The 18,551-nt window shown below is 44.1% G+C and overlaps 1 protein-coding gene across 1 annotated transcript in view; it reads left to right on the top strand.

Moving 5' to 3' along the window:
- The window catches only part of Cdc16 (cell division cycle protein 16), an 87,106-nt gene extending 84,962 nt beyond the window's left edge, over positions 1-2,144 (top strand). Inside the window, exon 12 of the mRNA XM_045753020.2 lies at positions 1,993-2,144. Coding sequence (XP_045608976.2) covers positions 1,993-2,105 — 113 coding nt within the window. The 3' untranslated portion in view covers positions 2,106-2,144. The remainder of the gene's footprint in view (positions 1-1,992) is intronic.
- The last annotated feature ends 16,407 nt before the right edge of the window (positions 2,145-18,551 follow it).

Genomic DNA, 18,551 nt, shown 5'->3' on the forward strand with positions numbered 1-18,551 from the left:
CTTTGCTTTCATACATTCCTTATTAAACCACGGATTCTTCCTTTGCTTCTCTGTTTTTTCCTGTCGGGCTGGGACAAACCTGCTTACAGCCTCCTGACATTTTTGGGTGGCATAGTCCATCATGTCTTGTACGGACTTGGTTCCGAGTTCTGTGTCCCAATGTGTATCCCATAGGAATTTATTCATTTCCTCATAGTTTCCCTTTCGGTACGCCAGCCCTTTGGTTCCCAGTTCTTTTTTGGGGGTGATAATTCCCAGCTCAACCAGGTACTCAAAGTTCAATACACTATGATCACTCATTCCCAAGGGGGCTTCCAACTTAACTTCCCTTATATCCGACTCATTTAGGGTAAATATCAGATCAAGCAAGGCTGGTTCATCCCCTCCTCTCATTCTTGTCGGTCCCTTGACGTGTTGACTTAGAAAGTTTCTTATTGCCACATCCAGCAGCTTAGCTCTCCATGTGGGTCTCTGTTCCCCACAATCTATCTTCCCATGGTTGAAGTCTCCCATGATTAGAAGTCTGGATCCGTTCCTGCTAGCCACAGAAGCTGCTCTCTATTATATTGATGGTGGCCAAGTTGTTTCTATCAATCCTGTCTGGGTCTTCTGTCATTCGGTGGGGGGTTATATATGACTACTATTATAATTTTATGTTCTCCAGTTGCTATGGTGCCTGAAATGTAGTCACTGAAACCTTCACAGTTCTGAATTACCATCTCTTCGAAACTCCAACCTTCTTTTAGTAGCAGAGCTACACCACCACCTCCTCTCCCTTCTCTCTCTTTCCTCACTACATAGTAGCCCTGTGGAAACACTGCATTTGTTATGATTTTCGTTAACTTTGGCTTACCTCCTGCGCGACTCAGATTACACCTCAATAATGGATCCCGGTTCTTTTGAGTTTGGTTCTTCCTTTCCTTACTGGGTGCATTACAAGGTTCTGGAGTCGTTCTGGTTGGCAGACTGTGCTATCTTTTCACTGGGGCATGGCATACATTGTCAGTCCCGCACGCTTGAGTGGCGTGAGGCCCCTTACGATGGTTCAGGTTTACCTGGGGGCGAGTTTGAGCACCTCGATGTGTGTTTTCGCCCCTGCCCTTCTTCGGAATGTCAACCTGGTACAGCTTCACGTTCCCTCCCTCCCTACTTTCTAGCTGCCCTGGTTGCTGAAGATTTGCGCTCCCATGGCCATTTGGCTTCGGCCCTTCTCAGACTGGCTTGAGGACGTGGAGGCACTCAGGGCCGATCCTGGGTCTGGTGCGCTGGTCTCGGCCGAGATCACATTGTTCCTCCAGAACCTCCAGAACCCGTGCTCGAATATCAGCCCAGGATATATTAGCTAAAACAGCTGAAAGAGCAGCATACTTACAGATGTCATGGGCATGAGAGTAGACCGCAGGTTGGATAGACTTAATGACATCGTGGACGACCTGAACATGCCTTGGATGGCCTTGGAACATGGGATGAAGGATACAGGATTAACCCCACCAGTAAGTAATTATCAAAAGAAGGCACCAAGCTGGGAAGGCTATGTAGTAGCACCTAATTAATAGGTGCTATGTAGCACCATGATTAACCCACAAGGTGTCCGCCGGTGGAGAAGCATTGGCATGAAGGTAGCGACAGAGACCCGCCAGTGTTAGGCGCTCTCAACAAGTTAGGTGAGAAAGTGGTGTCCAAAACTGTCAATAATTTCAAAGTGTTATATGACACTTTACATGTCTCACAAGTCGAGCCCGGCTTCGGGCCAAACTTGGGGAGTAGAACAACTCCCAGAACCCCATCAAGTAGGTATCAAGCAGACAGTGTGCTGGGAAGACAGGACATCAAGACTGTAGCTCTCATCCTGTAACTAAACTTGGGTAATTACTGGACACAAAACATGATGCACCCTCAACTGAACCAATCATAGAGGCTTGTAAAATCAGGAAATTAGATCTGAAGTAGAAGCAATCATCAATGATTGACTAGTTTTTCTTTAAATTTCAGGTCAGCCAGTGATGCATTCATCAGATGTTGGTGGGGACTCCTTGAGTCATAGCGAGAGCCAGTCATCAGCACTCATCATTGAGGACATGGTCATGGATGATCAGAGTCCATGAGCTTTATAAGTAGCAAATTAAAATAATTACTCTTAAATATGTAAATAGTTTTAATTCCCTACAATTTGCATTTCATATTGATATGAACATATTCTGAGCTGCCTGAATTTAAATCGTAATTCTTATGCTGTGTGTAGGGTTGAGCCGGTCAGCCGAGCGGACAGCATGCTGGCTTGTGATCCTGTGGTCCCGGGTTCGATCCCAGGCGCCGGCGAGAAACAATGGGCAGAGTTTCTTTCACCCTATGCCCCTGTTACCTAGCAGTAAAAATAAGTACCTGGGTGTTAGTCAGCTGTCACGGGCTGCTTCCTGGGGGTGGAGGCCTGGTCGAGGACCGGGCCGCGGGGACACTAAAAAAAGCCCCGAAATCATCTCAAGATAACCTCAAGAAGGGTATATGAAGGATGGTTTGGATGCTGTGTGTAGGGAAAATGAAGGATGGTTTGAGTAATTTTAGGCAAGTGTCTATTGAATCTAGCAGATTAATGCATAAACTCTTCCCCAAACACTGAAAAGTTACTTTAAGAACCTCAGGGATATCGTAGGAATTCCTGTCAAGGAGTTTGGGAGCACACAAGGAGGCAATACCATCACCTCTCAGCCTGCTCAACCACTAGTTAATGGCTGCATTAAAACTCATTTTCACATCTAATAATTACATTGCCACCTTTCCACATAATTCGTATGGAGAACAGGGTTCAAGATATTTTTCTTGCATTATGCCAGAAGACAAGCAAGTAATTATATAGCCAGTGTAGTCATTAGAGCACTCTAGTCCCCCTCACCAGACCCACCCACATCTTCACAGACGGATCGGTTGACACAGAATATGAGAGTGCTGGCGCTGCTCTTTGCACGGCCAGCGTACAGGCATATTGGAGACTGGGAGGACAAGTATCAACCCAAACTGAGCTGTTTGCCATACAACAGGCATTCGCATATGTGATTGCACAAAACTCAAAATGCAATCATACACAGATTCAAAAGCTGCACTTCAAATATTAGGACAAAAAGTGGAAAGATAACGTGGAAATAATTACCACCATTTTGTATCTCGGAGCAGTCGCTAAGGCAAAGGACTCAACATAACCTTAAACTGGATCCCATCCCATGTTGGAATCCCATTAAGTGAGAAAGCTGATGAAATTGCTAAATTGGCAACTCGTCATCCAGTGATACATAAAATAATTCAACCCAGCCTAGAGAACATAAAAAAACATCACCAAAAAACTCTCACATCTCAACAAAGCCTACCTACACCAGAAAATAGCTGAAGGTTCGCCCTCTGCAACATGGTATCTTCAGGTAACCAAATTAGAAAGGTTAAATATCCCAAAAGGAATCCACAGGGAAATAGCAGTTAGGTTATATAGACTACGTCTAGGTTACAGATGCAACTGGGAGATTGGTGAACCCCGACAGAGTGCATCTTCTGCCTAACTTGTCACAGAAAAGCCATTACTTCACTATCTTCTGGAATGTGAAGCAACAAATGACCTTAGAAGAGCTTTAAGAGTCCCTGAATCTTGCAGTGGCCACCCTGAAGCATTCAACGCAGCCACTCTCCTGGTCAAAATAGGTGTCCAGCAGCTGGACACCCTCAAAGACTGTCAAGCAGTATCCTCCCCCACGATAACAGCTCAATGATTAAATGCAACCTCAGAATACTGAAAAGAATTACTGAAAAAAAAAAAAATTGTACCACTTACGGGCTATTCATGCCTGTGTCATCTCTTGGGTGGCTTAATCTTTATCACTCAGTCAATCCCCTCACCATGCAGCCTGTCATCCTAAGGTTTTCTGTCAAGAAAACGGTTTAAAAGTGTCAATTTAAAAGTGTCCTCTCAATCTACCAGAGGACCCAAAACAGAAAACAAGACAGGAAAGCAGTAAAATAGGTACCTGGGTGTTAGTCAGCTGTCACGGGCTGCTTCCTGGGGGTGGAGGCCGGGTGGAGGCCTGGTCGAGGACCGGGCCGCGGGGACACGAAAGCCCCGAAATCATCTCAAGATAACCTCAAGAAGACAGTATATCACTTTTGCCAGTCGCTTTCATTTTCTAATAAGAATTATGGTCTGTTGACCAGACCACACACCAGAAAGTGAAGGGACGACAATGTTTCGGTCCATCCTGGACCATTCTCAAGTCTATTGTGATGAAATAGACAGGCAATAAATAGGCAAGAGAGAGGTGAGGAGCAAAGTGTAGTAGAGGGGATAGTAGTTGGAATAAGAAAAAAAAACTGCAAAGGGCCTATTGGCCCATACGAGGCAGCTCCTACTACAACCACTGAAAGAGGAGATAGTAATAGGAATAATTAGAGGATAGCAAGGGAACGTAGAAGACAACAGAAAAGAGAGAGAAAGAAAAAGGAGAAAAAGATAAATGGAAGGGTAAGCTCATGTTAGGTCACGTTTGTTAAAAAGATTAGAGCATTTGAGTATATACTGTGAAAGAGAAGAGTCCACAGCAACAAAGCCAGGACTCTCAAGTTCATATTGGGTATGTTGTGTATTAAAGCAGATTCAACAAGACGGCATCTGTGTAGAGGCAGGAAAGATTATTTTGGAGGAAGACCAATCAATGGGATGATTAGAATCCCTCACATGACAGAGCATTGTTAGTGTCTACAGACTTAACACTTCTCTTGTGTTCTTATGGTCTTATGTAACACATACAAGTGAAGAGACATTCTTTCTAGGACATTTTGCACCACAAAGGGGACCACATGCATTAGTTAATACTTTGGCTTCCTCAGTAAATAAACTGCCACATTAAATAAAGGAGAGTACACTTCAATTAAGGTAAATCAAAATACAACAATCTGTCCATTTTACATTTTAATAACAAAGGAATCACAGAAAGTTTTTGGTACTGAATTTAGTAAATATTCTTAAGCCAATTTTATTTACATTTTTGGCAACTAATCTACATAAAATTTGACAAATAAAACTCTACACTTCCTCACTTAACTACAATAATCTGATAATGTGCATACAACTATAAATAAAATAAATAGTTTCATACAGTAAGAGCTCGTCATCAGTTACTATGATCTCTCAATGTTGACAAACACAAGCATGACTGGATAAAATTTGTTCCCAAAAGACTATAAGAGGTAGTTAAACTTATAAGAAGATATGTCTAAGAAGCTGCAATACTGCAGATGTGTGTAGTCTTGTACGAGTTCATGCACCTCCCAGTTATACTTCACTCCGACATCCAGAAATAGAACGTGGCGAGGCCGAGATTCATTATTCTGTCTTTTCAAAGCAATTATAAAGGTAAATAGGTCAAAATTCACTGTACATGCAGTACTAAATGCACTATCACACACGGTACACATCAGATCATAATTGGAATAACTTTCTTTCCTGCTCATAATTTATCTATGGAAGTGTGATACAAAGTGATGTGTGTGTATACAGCACTGCTTCTATTATTTCATTAGTACTACAATAGTATTTTTTTTTTTAACATACAGGCCGTCCCCAGTTTATGAACATTCAACCATACAAACATTCTTAAGTTCCCCTGCACCCACTTCATTCATAAAATTTTTGTACAAACTCGCCGGAGCATCAATTTGAATTTTGTGGCAGAGTGCTAAAATATATGTGCGGCAGCTACATGGTGGAGCATTGTGTTTTTATGCCAATACCAACCCACCCTTTAGTATTGTGAACTAAAAGGGTGGGTGGGTATTGTAAAATTTTACACAAAGAATTTGACAGCCTATTTTCAGATTGTCAAAACTGTACATGTACAGCGGAACCTCAGTTGACTACTGTCACTCTTTACAAATTTTTCAGGTTACGATCCCAATTTCTTCGTAAAATTCGACTCGGTTGGCAACGAGTTTGTTGATACACGTATGGGTCGACAGAGTGTGTGGTTTCTGGCACAGTCAAGGCGTGCTTCAGTTTACTAGTGCCTACTGCCTAGTGATGATCGCGCTTAATTCTGTTTTAAGAATTTCATTTTTTTCTGCTTTTTGAACATAAAAGTAATTATTATATATCACACAATAGGTCCCATGAAAGTCAGTGGAAGATTTAACATAAGAAAAATGTGAGGATGACAATAGAGGAAAAACAAGAAATCATTCATAGTGAATGAATGTGATCTCACTACAAACAAGTGTTAAAAAGTAGGGAAAAGTGTCTTTAGACAAATTCTTAGTAAGACAAGCAAGCAGCGAGCCACAACCAGGTCCTAGTGGTATGCCTGCAAAATATGGGAGAGAGAGTGTACCCCAGAGAAGTCAGTACTGCCTGATAAGTGTTTGGAAGTGGACTCCCCTTCCAAACACTAACACCACCACTCCTTCCCATCTTCCTTATGCCAACAAGTCATCAATAAAGGTAAGATATTACTTGTACATACTGTAGAACAAAATATTTGTGGTATTATGTATGAAATGTATTTTGAAGTTAATATTTTTGGGAGTGTGGAACGGATTAATTCAATTTACATTATTTCTTATGGAAAAATTTGTTTCGGTTTACGGCCCGACTCTGGGAACGGATAAAATTTGTAAATGAAGGTACCACTGTAGTCGTTTTGACGATTTAAATCAGACAACAGGTGAAACTGAACGATAAATTTTTTTTGGCCATGCATGGGTGGTTTGAAAGATATAAGTGTAGGGCAAATTTACACAATGTAAAAGTGGGTAGCGAGGCTGCTAGTGCAAACGAGAAGGGACAAGCTAAATTTGTTGCAAAATTGTACAAAATTATTGAAGATGGAAACTATAGTTCTCATCAAATGTTTAATGTTGATAAAACTGGCCTGTTTTGGAAACAAAATGCCTAGTAAAACATACATTGTCAAGAAAGAAAATACAATGCCTGGCCTCAAAGCCATAAAGGACTGTTTAACCCTGTCATTTGGAGAAAATGCTACTGGCGATTTTAAACTGAAGCCTCCTCTTCAGTACCGTTCAGAGAATCCCAGCGCTTTAAAAAATTTGCTAAAATCATCTTTTTTACACCACTGGCAAAGTACTGCCAAGGCTTGGGTGAGAGATTTTTAGGGAGTGGCACTTAGAATATTTTGTGCGGGAAGAGAAATCGGTGCTTAGCGTCCCGGTCCTCAACCAGGCTCCCTATTTTTTGTTACACCCCTAAAGCAGCAGCCCGTAGCAGCTGTCTAACTCCAAGGTACCTATTTATTGCTAGGTGAACAAGTGCATCAGGGTGAAAACTATGCGCCAATTGTTTCTGCCTCGGACCTTAGGACTATGAATCCTGAGCGTTATCTACTCAGCTGTCAGGCCCCTGTACCTTGATTTGAATAAAAGTGTCAAGGTTGTATTTGTGCCACTAAACACAACCTCGTTGCTGCACCATATGGAGCAGAGGGAGTATTCAAGGCTTATTACACCTGTAGAACCTTCCACCAGGCACTGCATGCAACACATGACATGGACATTTCTCTCAAGCAGTTCTGGTGAGGCTATGGCATTTATAAGTCATTTAAAAACGTAGGAAAAGCATGGGATGAAGATAGACACACTAATATGAACACGTTTGGGGAAAAAATGTGTCCACAAATTTGTGAATAATTTTCAGGATTTTGAGAATCAGTTGCAAGAGTAAGTAATTATCAAAGGAAGGCACCAAACTGGGAAGGCTATGTAGCACCACCAAATGTGCAGAGTAATCAGAGGGCGCTAAATATCACCAAGGATGCCAATACGAGAACAGAAACGCATAAGGTGAACCACATCAAAAGTGTCCGATTCACCAAGAATTCTATCAGGGGACAATTGACCGCGAGGGATGGTCGGAAAGCAAGACACAGTCGTCCTGGAAGTCAGGACATTCAACAAGAATGTGCACGACTGTAAGAGGAACAATGCAATTTGGACAATAAGGAGCAGGGCGGCACTAAGTGACTGCGAGTTAAACGTGTATGGCTAATACATAACCTAGCCAGAGCCGTTTCCAACTGCCAGTTATGGTGGTAGGAGAAAGGCCACAGGGACACACACGACTCTTAAGAGTACGCAGTTTGTTACCAGTAACATAAGACCAACAACCCTGTCAACAGGCAAGGATGGAGGAATGAATAAATGGGTAAAAGTCGGAATAAGGAATACCTTAACGGAAGATGGGACAAATGTGGATAGCTTCCTTAGCGGGATCCGCACACTCATTTAATGACACACCAACATGGCTGGGAACCCAGCAAAACTCTATCGACTTAAATTTACTGGAGATAAGAAACAGCCAATGTTGAATCTTGATGATCACCGGGTGGACCCGATTAAAGGACCCCAAAGCCATGAGGGCACTACGAAAGTCAACAAGAAAGCAGGAGACGAATAGCATAAAGTTCTGCTGCGAAGATACTAGTCTCTGGAGGAAGGCGACACATAAGTTTGGTCAGGAAAAACAACAGAGTAGCACACACCGTCAGCAGACTTGGACCCATCAGTGAAGATGGAAACGGAGTGGGAGTGTGAAGAAAAGTGCTCAAGGAAAAGGCGTTTCAGAACTGTAGGAGGGGTAAAAGCTTTAGTGATGCTGGTCAGGGAAGTACAAGATTTGGGAAGGGGAACCCTCCACGGGGACAAGGACAGAACAATACGAGGAGAAACATTAGTAATACGAACCAAAAGAGAATCTTGTAAGCAAGACAAACGGACAGAAAGAGGAAGGTGGTGGTGGTGAGGAACAGGAACTACAGGAGGAGTAAGAGTCAAAGCACAACAGAGGCGAGAGTGAGGATGCTGTAAGGACCGTGCTAGATAGCGAAGACAGTAGCGATCACAGCGGTCCTGGAGAGATTGGAAGCCAGTGTCAGCATACAAGCTCAGGGTAGGAGTTGAACAAAAGGCACCAGAGCTGAGGTGCAACCCAGTATGGTGCAAAGCATCAATATGTAACAAGAGAGCAGTACATAGTAGTACAACATGAACATCATAACAGCATGAACAAGCCACAGGCGAGGCGCCAGTCAGGCGGCGGCAGACAATGGAAAAAGTTACACCTCGGTACCAGTTAACCAGGAGGACAGGTCAACAGTCACCAAGTCACGAAGAGGTCAGAGTTGATGCCGTCATGATAATCTTCAGGGATTAACCACTAAACACCAAATGCAAACCCTCATGTTCAGCTGGGGAGCAGGAGATCATGGAAGAGAGACAGAGTGGGTGCAGCCCAGTAGGACGGTGTGAGTGGACTCAGGGAAGGAACATCATCTCCAGGAAAACGGTGGAACATTATACGAGTAAGTACGGCTCTTGTACTAAAGCACCTCATTCAGTACTCATGGCCTCTAGTAGGGAATATAGTTAGGGAGTGTCTTATTTAATTATTTCAAATAAAGTCATATATTGTCAAGTGTTAGTAAATGTGTATTAATGGTTCCTTGTCTTAGTGATATCGGGCCTACCGTCCCCTTTGCCCTAGTGACCTAGTGTCCGTAATTATCCAGGGGCCAGATTCACGAAAGCACTTACGAACCTGCACATATTTTCTCAATCTTTGGCGGCTTTGTTTCCAATTATTAAACAGTTAATGAGCTCCGAAGCACCACGAGACTGTTTATAAAAATAACAACAGTTGAATAGGAAGTTTTCATGCTTGTAAACTGTTTAATAAATGTAACCGAAGCCGTCAAAGATGGAGGAAAGATGTACACATTCGTAAGTGCTTTCGTGAATCTGGCCCCAGTACTCCTCCCCCCGTCCGTCCCGTGTTGAGGTGTTAGTAGTGGGTGTGTCCCGCCTTATTCTTGTGTACTCTATAGTTCCCAAGTGGTCAGGATTATTCGAGTGTCAGGCCAGGATCCTTGTACCATTCAATTGTCCCCTACACCTGTCCTGGTAGGTTTATTCCATCTGCAAAACCTACGAATCTCACTCTGGTCCCCTGTCCAGTAATTCAGGGTGGTGGCAGCGTTCCTCGGTAACTCATACGAAGGCTGTGGCTGTAATATCTCTATCTTTGTCTCCCCCTCCCTCACTAGTTTTTCCCTCTCCCTTTTGTCTCACTTGCTCTCGTTCTCCCTCCCTTGCTCTCGTTCTCGCTCTACCTCACTCTTCCTCACTATCTCTCTCTCTCCCCTGTTTACTGGTTTACATCCTCGTATGACAGCCCAAGTATTAACATCTTACATGATTGGTATAGCATCTGTTATTACCATAGAAGGAGCAGAGATTACACGATTATTTCGGTGGTTGTAGCGGGGTGCACGGTCGAGATATTACAATGGTGGCTTAGCGGTGGTGAACATTGTTTTACAGTTATCTTCTTGAGGTTATCTCGAGATGATTTCGGGGCTTTAGTGTCCCCGCGGCCCGGTCCTCGACCAGGCCTCCACCCCCAGGAAGCAGCCCGTGACAGCTGACTAACACCCAGGTACCTATTTTACTGCTAGGTAACAGGGGCATAGGGTGAAAGAAACTCTGCCCATGGTTTCTCACCGGCGGCTGGGATCGAACCCAGGATCACAAGTCCAGTGTGCTGTCCGCTCGGCCGACCGGCTCCCGACAGTGTTCAGTCTGATGCGTCTTGTGCTGTTCGGTGTAGCTATTAAGTAGTTTTAAGTGGTGGTTCTGTTCATATTATCGCGATTGACTGTTTACTCCAGTTGAACGCGATAATCTGAGTTGTACTGTTATTGTACAGCATGCTAGTGGGGACTAGTGTGTCAGTTTGACTCACGTCTAGGGACGTCTGGCGTTTGAAGTCTGGTCACTGTGGGTGGCAACAAGTTTTGAGCTGTGGACCCGCGAGAGTAGCGAGGGAAATTGTTCTGGGTCACATGATGTGGCTGTAGGTTTAAGGCATAAGAGTAACAATTAATTAAGCTCATACGAGCAGTAATTACAGTTTACCCGATAGGAAGTACAAATAGTTTCTATCAGTGAATTTTTGTTAATGAATAGTGCGTGTGAAATTGTGTACTGGTATCGCGTATGAGTAATTGTCTCAACACGGTGAAGGTAATATCAATTATTATCTGTCATAAGAGCAAGCAGATTGAAAACTATTTACGTTATTTTGGTTTAGAAGTGTCATTGAAAGTACCATCCTTGTTAAGAAAAGGGGTTATTTATAACGACGTGAGTTTTTTGTCATGTTTTCAGTGGATTATTGTTAGTTCCAAGGATTTATTTTTATTTTTTTTTCAACATTTTTGGGTCAGCGCTTGTCCTGTGAACTAGTCGTTCGGACGTAGTTTATTGGCATGAGTTCAGATAGGACATTAAGGAGTCAGGGAGGGCTTAGCCAACGGAACCTTCCAGCAGTACGGTTTTCAGAGGATCAGGCTGAGGCCGCACGTGGGGACTTAGCCATGACACTGTATAAGCCCTCTGATGAAGAGGAAGTTGAAATGTGGAGACAGACAGGCTATCCAAGTGGATAGCATGGTTCAGGAGTCGGGAGGCGACCCACAAGGTGCAGGTGATGGGGTCACATCAGGTCACTTGCTGGGTAGCCTTCCCGTGTCCACCCCTGATACTCAGCGGCCTAATGACATCACCCCTTCCCCACTTACCCGCAGACCGACTCTCCAACCCACCAACACCCCAGGGATGCGGCGACCTGCAGCTTCCCCACATACCCCTTCCCAACCACCCCCTCTCCCACCTTACCCATCCTCAGAAATTAGGAAGCGCCTCTCTGAACCCCTGTATGTGAACCTTCTGGCAGGGCGCGTACATACGCCTACCCAGGGGTCCACTCAGGTGACTGTCCCCACCAATACCACCCCACCTCTTCCCCCTCGCAACCCTAACTGTGGTCAGACGACCAAACCCTCATCTACCATCCTATGCCTTGCCCAGAACCAACCCCTAGAATCCCCTGCCTCACACCATCACCACCCTACCCCCCCACCTGACCATCACTATAACCCTACCTTACACCAACCCTACCCTACCCATTACCAGCCTTTCCCTAACCATTGCCAACATCTACACTCCATGCCCCCCGCATCTCATGGTATGCATCAGCCCCCATCTTCATCATTCTCATTGCCTAGACCACTGTTGCCCAAACTAATCTGCAAAGAGTTACCGACAAATATAGTGAAACGTAACCGGAAAATAGACGACTGGCTAGGGCAAGTAGGTTCATGTTTGTCAGCTGCCCAGGATGACTGGGTGAAAATTAATTTAGCAGCGGGAGCTTGTATAGACCCTAATGGTTCAATAATGCAGGACCAAGAGTTTCAATATTTGCAAACATGGCCAGAGTTTGTATTAGCAATTAAGAGACGTTATAAAGAGAAAATAACAGAGGAAACAGCTAATAGGTATTTAGCTAATTTAAAACGAGGCCCGAACGAAATGCTCAAAGATTTTGAGCTTTGCGTGACTTGAGGTATGAATTAGGATACGATGACATGAGAATTAGTCGGAAGGTTAAACAACTGTTGTGTATGTCAATCCCTGGGACACTTGGAGCTCACGTTTCGGCTGCAAGTGTAACGATGAATTACTATAGTGTAATAGAGTACGCTACGGACTTAAAGAATATTCAGGGGCAGTATAAGGACACAACTGACACCAGGCAATCCTCTTATGTCCAAGCGGTAGATACGACCAATTCACATCGTGTTAAGGAGAGCGTAGGTAACTCTCATAGCAACCAGAGGGGAGGGCACCATAGAGCGGGTCCGCCTCCTCACTGGTACTACACTTATGACCCCAGGTGTTGGAGTTGTGGCGGACGAGGCCACAATCGAGATGACTGCCCCAATAATAAGGAGGGATTAAGAGATAAGGCCCCCAAGGAGCAAGGGCGGCCCACTTTTGAAGTGAGGGTGGAGGAAGAGGTCGACTGCATTCCTAGACACTGGTAGTCAGGTAACCATCATTAAGATGGACTCATTTAGGACCTTCAGTCAGGTGCGCCTTAAGGAAGGGGGTGCACAATTAACAGCTGTCAATGGTCAACATTTTGACGTTCTGGGAAAATGTATTTTAACTTTTAACATTGAAAAAGACAAACCTTGTATCCATGAATGGATAATGTGGTGGATAATGTAACATTCCCTGGTGATATATTGTTAGGTATGGATTTTTTGAGATGATTTACATATTCTTTGACATTGGAGAAGGGAACAAGACACAGTAGGCTACAGTTGGGATCTGTGTCTTTCCCAGTAAAGTTAATTGATCACCCTCTCATAATTGCTTCAATTCAAAGATTACTTATGTAAACCTTCCTAAACAATTGTTCAAGTCTCTTCAAGACCCTGACAAGAAAACACGTAGACTACATGCTATACACAGACAAGTATGTCCACCACGGTCATTTAAGTTTATTAAAGTCGCCATAGGAAGAAACGTTCAACCCGAAAGTACCCTTCAGGTAGCTGGCAGGGTTGATAAGTTGTTGATACCATATACTCTAGTGTCTGTACATGACAAAGGTGCAATAATACCAGTGGTCAACCTCTCACAAACCTTATCGCTTTAGGGTAGGCGATAGTCTGATACAGGGAATTGTGGTAAATTTAAAAGAAATGAGTCAGATACCACACAAACATCGACTGTAACAGCGCAATGTAGCGCATTGAACGTAAGAGACGAGGAGTCACACAGTAAGATCGGTAAAGAAACCCCGTTATCTCCTCAAGATAAGGAAATGGTGGGCAAATTAATAACTGCTCTAGATTTGACTCGTATGTCACCTGCTGAACGTAAACAGGTACGAGAAGTCCTCCGTAAATTTCCTAGGTTATTTGCGACCGAGGATGACGAAATAGGCTACCTGCCTCAAGTCGAATACACCATTCCAACAGGTGATAATCCTCCGGTCCAAACACGTCAATGGAGACTCCCAGAGCAGGTGAAACAACTTATTAGAGATGAGTGTAGAAAGATGGTGAGACAGGGCGTTATAGAAGAAAGCACGTCACCGTGGCTTTCTCCAGTAGTGCTAGTATGCAAACCTTATGGCAGTTACAGGTTCTGTGTAGATTACCGTAAAGTGAACGAAGTGACAACAGCGGACGCTTATCTTCTGCCTCTCATTCAAGAAATCATAGACCAGTTTGGCACAGCTAAGTACTTCTCGACACTTGACGCAAAGTCAGTGTATTGGGTCATACCAGTTGCAAAGCAAGACAGAGAAAAAACAGCATTTTCGGATGGTGTTAGAACTCACCATTTCAAACGTATGCCATTTGGATTAAAGACAGCTCCATCTTTTCAGAGGGCGATAAATTATATTTTAAGCCCTGTTCTTGGTAGGCACTCATTGGCGTACCTTGATGATGTTGTAGTGTACTCTAGAACTTTTGATGAACACCTCCATGATTTGACAGAGACCTTGTCGCTGTTGAACAAGGTGGGGTTCAAATCGAATGCCCAAAAGGTACCAAAAGAAAGAGGTACCCTGGCGGCTCAGAAATTCAGGTTTCTTGGTTTTCAGGTAAGCATAGATGGAATACGCCCTGACCCAGACTCTTGTCGCGCTATTGCTGAAATGCCAACACCAAAGACAGCAAAGGACGTGAGAAGATTTCTAGGTGCAGCTGGGTATTTCTGTCGACACAGAAGGTTTTGCGAGAACGTCAGCTTCACTGACGAACCTCACTAAGAAAAATGTTAAGTTTGTATGGACGCGAGAGCACGATGAAGCTTTTGAGAAGTTAAAATCACAATTGAGTACTACTACAGTTTTAGCAATTCCTAACTTTGAGAAAGATAACTGATGCAAGCGGCATTGCCATAGGTGGCTGTTTAACACTTTCCGGCTATAAGGACTCCTCCCGGCGTCCTGTTTCGCCTACCCGCTTCCGCTATGTGGACATAAACTTATGTCCTCTTTTAAAATATTTGTATAAAATTCAATTTTTATCTGATTTAATTTGGGTTTGTTTCAAACTGCGCGCCATGAGGCTCTCTTTCTCACCAATAGGCTGCATGGTACAATAAGTTCATGAAAGGTTCACAAACATAACAAAAGTAAAAACATTTCGTGTGTTTGACTCTCACTGATATGTTCCAGCGTTGTTTTATATTTGGCGCTATTCTATCTTACGCTTTGTTTATCTTTTTTACCTATGGGCTCATAGAACATTCTATTGCGAACACATTGACACAAAAATGAATGACGTACATAGAATAATAATGTCATGAGAATGAAATAAGTATAAACTTTCAAAGCGCCGTGCGTCGTCCCGTCACCGACACCGGGTAACAATTTCACCACTTCCCACACTCTTGCGGGCGGGCCGCAATCATTATTCTACGCTTATATTCATATCACCGTGTTGGGAATTTCATTGCGAGTCCATTGATACCAAAATTAACGCTGTAGGACAAGTGTGGAGGTGATAACAATCCCAAGAGTAAAAACATTTTGTTGCTGTTGGGCGCTCACGGCGAGTCATCTTCGTAGTTATTTATTTGGGGCTGGTATCCCTATACGTTTCGTGACTTTTTTTTACTGATGTTCTTCTAGAGAATTTTATTGCGAACACGTTGGTACCAAAATGATATACGTAGCTCGAGAACTAAGGTCAGGAGAGTAAAAAGAGTATACACATTTTTGTTTTTACGCTTACGCGGCAAAACGCCGGGAGCACTTACGGTTGTTTTTTTTACATTCGCCTGGAGCCGGAAAGTGTTAATTCAGCGTGACTCGGAGAACAACCCGCACCTGGTAGCTTACTTTAGTAGAAAAGTGAAAGGACCAGAAGTAAGGTACTCAGCCACTGACAAGGAAGCTTTAGCTGTATTAGAGTGTAAGGTATTTTGAGCCTTATTTGTTTCAGCGCCACTTCATAATTTATACTGATCATCGAGCATTGACCCACATTTTTAAGAAAAAGACACGTTGCCCGAGAATGACAAGGTGGGGCCACAAACTGTCAGCACACTCGTTTCAGATACTGTATAAGCCTGGTCCATCATGTTGTTCCTGATGCGTTAAGTAGGAACATTGCCACCGTCAACATGAATGTAAACACTGAAACGTTTGCAAGCGATAAAATGAGAGAATTTCAGATGAAGGAACAGCAATGGAAGGAAATTATTGAACATCTGGAAGGTGGAAAATATCCTTCGAGAAAACAAAGTACCTCTTTAAATGACTTTGCATTCAAAGAAGGAGTGTTGTACCATGTAAATGCCCAGAAAGACAGGGCATTGTTTCAGCTTGTTATCCCTGACGCATTAAAGCCTTTAGCATTAAAACTTACGCATGCGTCAAAGATTGTAGGTCACCCGGGAGTATACAAAACTTACACAAAGGCCAAGTCATTATTTTATTTCCCAGGGTTATTATCACATGTAATTAAGTACGCCAGGTCATGTGGGAACTGTCAATGACGCAAAGGTACTCCTAAAGTACAAGCCCCACTCCAGGAATTCTCAGAGATAGCAGAACCCTTGGATCAGGTGGGGGCTGATTTAATTGATTTACATAGCAGCAATTCAGGCAACAGATATGCGCTAGTTCTAGTGGACCATCTGTCCAGGTATACCACTCTAGTAGCCCTTCCCAGGAAAGACCCCCAAACAGTGGCAGATGCATTTTTAGCTAGGTTTGTTACTGTGTTCGGTCTGCCGAAAATTCTAGTATCTGACAGGGGACAGGAGCTTATTGGTACGTTATTTCAGGAGGTATGTAAACTCTTAGAAACAACAACAGCATACCATCCCCAGACGAACGGCATGGTGGAACGAACTAATAGAACGGTGAAAGATATGCTTGCCATTTTAGCAGAGAATGACCCGGCCACTTGGGATGAACAGTTGCCATTTGTTCAATTTGCAATAAACACTGCGGTGCATCAGTCAATAAATACTCAACCACTCTTGCTGTTTACTGGACACTTGTATAATTTTGCGTCAGGTCTGCTTAACAGACATACTATTAGTTATGGAGAGGATTATCCTTCAGAAATCCTCACCAAGATGAAGAATGCATGGAGGATAGCAGCTGAAGCATCAAAGAAAGCAAGGACACGGTATGCCCATTATTATGATAAGCAGGTACAACCATTAAGAGTGAAGGAGGGAAGCCTAGTGATGCGGTTGAATGAGCCAGCGCCCACCAATCAGAGTAGGAAGTTAGCAGCTAGATGGCGAGGCCCTTATAGAGTTATTAAGAAACTAGGCCCAGTAAATTTCATAATCAAGGGTATATTTGAAGACCAGGTTGAAAGAACCATCCATATAAATAAATTGAAACTTTATGTAACAAGGGAAGAACTGGAGTTACTTTCAGTAATTCCAGTCCCGGGGAGAGTGGAGGGAATGGTTATTTCTGATGCTCAATCAGAGGAGGATGATGACCTTCTATCATCCTTACTTAATAGCCAAGTTAGGCCAGGTCACCCTATGGTCACCAGATCTCACGCGCACGTGAGCACACAGTAACCGAGTTAAGCTGTCATCTGAGTTATAGGTAGAGGCAAAGAATGGTAATGCAGGTGCTTAGTCAAGAGTGACGTACCTTTACCTACCCGGGAGGAGTTTCTCTTAAAACCTCCAGGGCAGATCCAGGTCTCCACCAGACATGAGTTATGAATGTTTCTTTTCCCAGGTCTGCTCACATTGCCACACTGTCGGCCATATCCCATCTCTACAACCGAGGCCAGAGTAGCATGTCACCGCTATTGTCTGGCGGGAACCAGGTTTAGTTCCCGAGGAACAGGACGGGTCACACTACATCACCCCCTCCATCCCTCACCCCCCACCCTTGTTAGTGGTACCTGCCATGGTGGGGGCGGCTACAAGTCAAGGTCACAGCTGACACCTCATCACTTAATGAGGTTATGGAACTGCCAACACTAGCTGTCATCTGGAGGACTAATTCAACATATCAGACGAGACATTAATGAGGTCACCTGCCTTGCACTGAAGAACACCGGTGACCGGAAGTGAACAGCCAAGAACGACGGAGTGGCTTGGGCAACGGTTGCAGGAGCAGTGACGACCACGCCATCTGTGGGTCAGCTCCCGAAACCCCCTCCAAATGGACGGCGCCATCAAGTGAGGACAGGAAATACCAGCCACAAGGGCTAGTTTCCCATCCTGATCAGCTCATAACACAGCCGCTGCTGACCTCTGGTGAGGTGGCGATTGGACAGCAACGCCATCTATGGAGTGGATAGGTGGGCGTTTGTGTCTAAGCCGGTAAGTGTCGGGCCCTAGAGTGTCCCTAGTACTGATGACGTGTCTGATTACAGAGTCGACCTGGGACTGCTGTAACGAACGTTGGATCAGTCTACCCAAGGCAGTCGTCTTGTCTCCAAGTGTTTGCTGCAGCAGCTGTGAGTCGCCCCCCGGATGAACACTGTGGTGTTTGCCTGCCTGTGAAGTGGCAGTTGAGAGATTGTCATACCCGGGACTGACTGGTGGAGACGCTTAACCACTGGGGTGTTGTGGCAAGGAGAGTGGTCTGTGGGATCACACGAGGCTCCTGACTAGGGTTCGCGACCTTAGTATCGATCGTGGAGTGGCCT

This window comes from Procambarus clarkii, chromosome 48 (genome assembly GCF_040958095.1).
Source record: "Procambarus clarkii isolate CNS0578487 chromosome 48, FALCON_Pclarkii_2.0, whole genome shotgun sequence".
Taxonomy (NCBI): Eukaryota; Metazoa; Arthropoda; class Malacostraca; order Decapoda; family Cambaridae; genus Procambarus; species Procambarus clarkii.